The following is a 4,132-nucleotide window of genomic DNA, read 5'->3' on the forward strand; positions in this document are numbered from 1 at the left end:
GAGTACGGGTGTCTGTTATTGGAGGTAGATCCAGACTTCCGATAAAATTACAGAAAGGCATAGAGTTAACAGAAGAGGCGACCAAAGGCAATGAAGGACTTCATCTTACGATGGCACTAAACTATGGAGGACAATATGTTATGTATCATATACTTAAGTTATATATTATCAGATAACATAACTATAAAGCAGATTCATACTGATTTAGGTTTGAAATAATTGGGGTTATATATTCACAATAACATTAATTATACCAGATACTGATAAGATTAGATCAGTTAGTGTATACTGTTAATTCATAGAATTAGTTAGTTAGTTAGTCACTGCTCATTCACAGAGTTAGTTGGTTAGTTAGTTAGGAATCACACGTTTACCATTTCAGCATAAATAGTTAGTTGCGTTTGTTAGAAGTGGGATTATTCTATCAGTGTGTATATATACACATACATTGTATTGATTACAGTTTAGTTTTTACATTCTCAATAATATCTTTTCTTTCCTTCTTCTTTGATTGTTGGTGAAAGCTCAACCTCCATTAATGGAGGAAGTATATTGTTTCACAGCTTATGCTGCTGGTTTTATCATGGTATCAGAGCCATAAGATTCCTGCTCCTCTCTCTCGTCATGAGCACTGAATTCAGCTCGATTTGCCGATATTTGTCTGGCCGTCATCTTCTCCCTGATTTTCTCTGAACGATCTCATTATTGTTCCTCTGTTTCGATTCAAACTTGCTTATTGTGAGTTCATCTTCATAATTCATCTGTATTTGCATTCTCCTTCATCTTCTTCTATGGGAGACATTCCAGGTGACACGACTGCTACCAACACTTTAACTCGATTGGATTTCAATTCCCCCTTCTATTTGCATCCCTCAGAGAATGCAGGCTCTACTTTACTTCCTGCTGTTATTGATGGAACTAGCTATAGGTCATGGAGACGAGCAGTTCTTCGGGCTTTATCTGTTAAGAGTAAAACTGGATTCATCAATGGAAAAATTGTGAAGCCAAATTCTGCAGATCCAACCTTCATGCAGTGGGAAAGGTGTGACGACATGGTGACCTCTTGGATTTTAAATTCTCTCTCACCAGATCTGCGAGATAGCTTGCAATACGTTAATAATGCCAAGGAACTTTGGGAGGAGTTGGAGGATAGATATGACCAAACTAATGGTTGCAAACTCTATCAACTACAGAAGGAGATAAATGACCTTGTGCAAGGCAATTTGGATGTCACCGGTTACTATACTAAGATGAAGAAGTTGTGGGAAGAAATGAACACTCTTGATGTCAATTCTCAATGCACTTGTGTGTGCATTTGTGGTGGAAAAACGAGGATGCATAAGGCTGAGCAAGATAGAAGACTTATACATTTTTTGATGGGCCTAAATGAGATGTATACTATTGTACGTGGAAACATCCTCATGATGCCTGATCTACCAACTATGGCACAAACATTTATGTCTGATCTACCAACTATGGCACAAACATTTTCCATTCTGTCACAAGAGGAAAGGCAGAGGGAAATGAAGCCTCTCAGTCACATGGCTTTGGAATTCACCTCTCTAAATGCCTCTGTGTCACCACAATACAATGCAGGACCTAAAGGTTTTAATACAAACTACAATGCAAACTACAATTCTTCTAGAGGAGGTGCAGGCAGAGGTGCAAGCAGTTCCAATACTTTTAGAGGGAATTCCAGCTCTGGCAATAGGTCAACCTTGTTCTGTGAATATTGCAAACGAACTGGGCATACTAAAGATAGATGCTACAAGCTGCATGGTTACCCAGCCAACACAAGAAACCTAAGAGGAAGAGGCTCAGGATCTGCAGCAAATGTGCATTCTTCTGAGGATGATAGAAGTCAGTGTGAAGAAACTCCTGAGCAGGGAAGGCAAATGCCATTGAACCTGTCCAAAGGCCAGTATGAACAACTACTCAATTTGCTTGGGACTCTGCAGGTTGGAAATGGAACTGATTGCTCAGGGAACATGTCAAGTGGAGCTGCAAACCTAGCAGGTATACTTGCTTGCTATTCTTCTATTACTGAGATAGGTGATTTATCATGTAAATGTGAAAAATTGACTGCTGGTTCTTGGATCATAGATTCAGGAGCTTCTCATCACATGACATACACAAGAGACACTCTCACAAACCTTAGAACACTGCCTTATCCCTTCTTAATCACCTTACCAAATGGATACAAAGTTAAAGTGACTGAAATTGGTGATGTTTGTTGAATTCAACACTGACTCTGTACAAAGTATTGTTTATACCTAGCTTCAAGTTCAATCTAATATCTGTTCATTGCTTGGCTGTTCAACTCAAAGGAATAGTTAGTTTTAACAGTTTTTCTTGTCTTACTGCAGGGCCCTTCTCTGAAGAGCCCTCTGGCACTTGGTAAGGCAAGGAATGGTCTGTATTTTTCTGTCCAAAGTGTCACAATTGTCCACCTGCTTCTCTTTTTAACTACTGCAAGAAAGTTTCAATTGAAAGTGAATCCCAAGCTTCACCACAAAATGTAAGATACTCTCGTGAAATCAATAAAGAGGCTTGTTCTATTGATCATGTTTCATGTTCTGCTGTTGATTCTTTCTCTGCTATTAACCATACTCACAGTCATGACACTGAATTCTTATGGCATGCTAGATTAGGACATGTGCCTTTTGTAAAAATGAGGAGTATATCTACTATTCCCCTAACTTTTTCCAGCAAACAACCCTTCATATGTACAATATGTCCCATGGCTAGACAAACTAGAATGCCATTTCCAGAGAGTACAACTGCAACCAGCTCACTGTTTGAACTACTTCACATTGATTTATGGGGACCATATCATGTACCAACACATGATGGCTATCACTATTTCTTAACCATGGTGGATGATTACAGTAGATCAACCTGGACACAACTTCTTAGGTGCAAAAGCAATGCATTTCAAACGATAAAAGCTTTCATATCCCTCATAGAAAATCAATTTCATACCAATTTAAAAACCATCAGATCTGATAATGGTCTGGAATTCACCAGCACTGAGGCAACCCGTTCTTTCAGGAAAAAGGCATAATACACCAAAAATCCTGTCCTTACACACCACAACAAAATGGTGTGGTGGAAAGGAAGCATAAGTACCTTCTTAAGACAGCAAGAGCACTTCTGTTTCAGTCAAAATTGCCCATGAGATATTGGGGAGAATGTGTCCTTACTGCCACTTATTTGATCAATAGACTACCCACAAAACTCCTACAGAACAAATCCCCATATGAACTGTTATATCAAAAGAAACCAACCTACTCCCACCTTAGAAGTTTTGGATGTCTTTGCTTTCCAACTACCTTGAAAAACCATAAGGACAAATTTGAACCAAGAACAACACCCCACATTTTCATTGGATACCCTTTTAATACAAAAGGTTACAAGGTCTTAGATTTGGCTACCAAGAGAATTCATGTGTCCAGGGATGTTCTTTTTTATGAAGTCATTTTTCCTTTTGTTATTGCTCCAGTTGGTTCTAGTTTCAATTCTATCTTGCAGTTCCTTGTACATCATTCTAAAACTGTCACCTTGCATGCCTAGTAAAAACAAACAACTTTGTTGATGATGAAATGTTGAATTCTCACACATTGGTTGAAGTCATTAATGATCACACTCCCACAACTGATAATGCACCTACCACTGAACCTGCAATCCCTATACCTCTTGCTGACCCTACTGTTTCTGCCCTTGGTGATGCTCCTCTTGCACCTAGAAGAACAACTAGGTCCCTTCACACTCCTCGTTACTTGAAAGATTACACATACTCATTACCCAATCTACATCCTTCTCCACCCATAACTGATGTTCCTGATCCACAACACTCACTCACTTCATTCATATCTCACCCTGATCATGTCTGTTTTACCACACTATGTTCTGATAGCCAGTAGTTGATCCATAATGTTTCACATGATGTTGAACCTTCTTCTTATGAAGAGGCAATTTTGAATCCTGTTTGGCAAGTGGCGATGACACAGGAATTTGATGCCTTGTATGCAAATGATACTTGGGAACTAGTTAATTGCCTAAAGGAAAGAATGTTATTTGGTGTAAATGGGTGTACAAAATTAAACACAAAGCAGATGGCAGTATAGAAAGG

At 38.9% G+C, this 4,132-nt stretch overlaps 1 protein-coding gene across 1 annotated transcript in view; it reads left to right on the forward strand.

The window, feature by feature from the left end:
• The window catches only part of LOC107059226 (uncharacterized), a 4,456-nt gene extending 1,392 nt beyond the window's left edge, over positions 1-3,064 (forward strand). Inside the window, exons 2-4 of the mRNA XM_015305714.1 lie at positions 744-2,228; positions 2,367-2,518; positions 2,617-3,064. Coding sequence (XP_015161200.1) covers positions 744-2,228; positions 2,367-2,518; positions 2,617-3,064 — 2,085 coding nt within the window. The remainder of the gene's footprint in view (positions 1-743; positions 2,229-2,366; positions 2,519-2,616) is intronic.
• The last annotated feature ends 1,068 nt before the right edge of the window (positions 3,065-4,132 follow it).

The sequence above is a fragment of the Solanum tuberosum genome, unplaced genomic scaffold (genome assembly GCF_000226075.1).
Source record: "Solanum tuberosum cultivar DM 1-3 516 R44 unplaced genomic scaffold, SolTub_3.0 scf00981, whole genome shotgun sequence".
Lineage (NCBI taxonomy): Eukaryota > Viridiplantae > Streptophyta > Magnoliopsida > Solanales > Solanaceae > Solanum > Solanum tuberosum.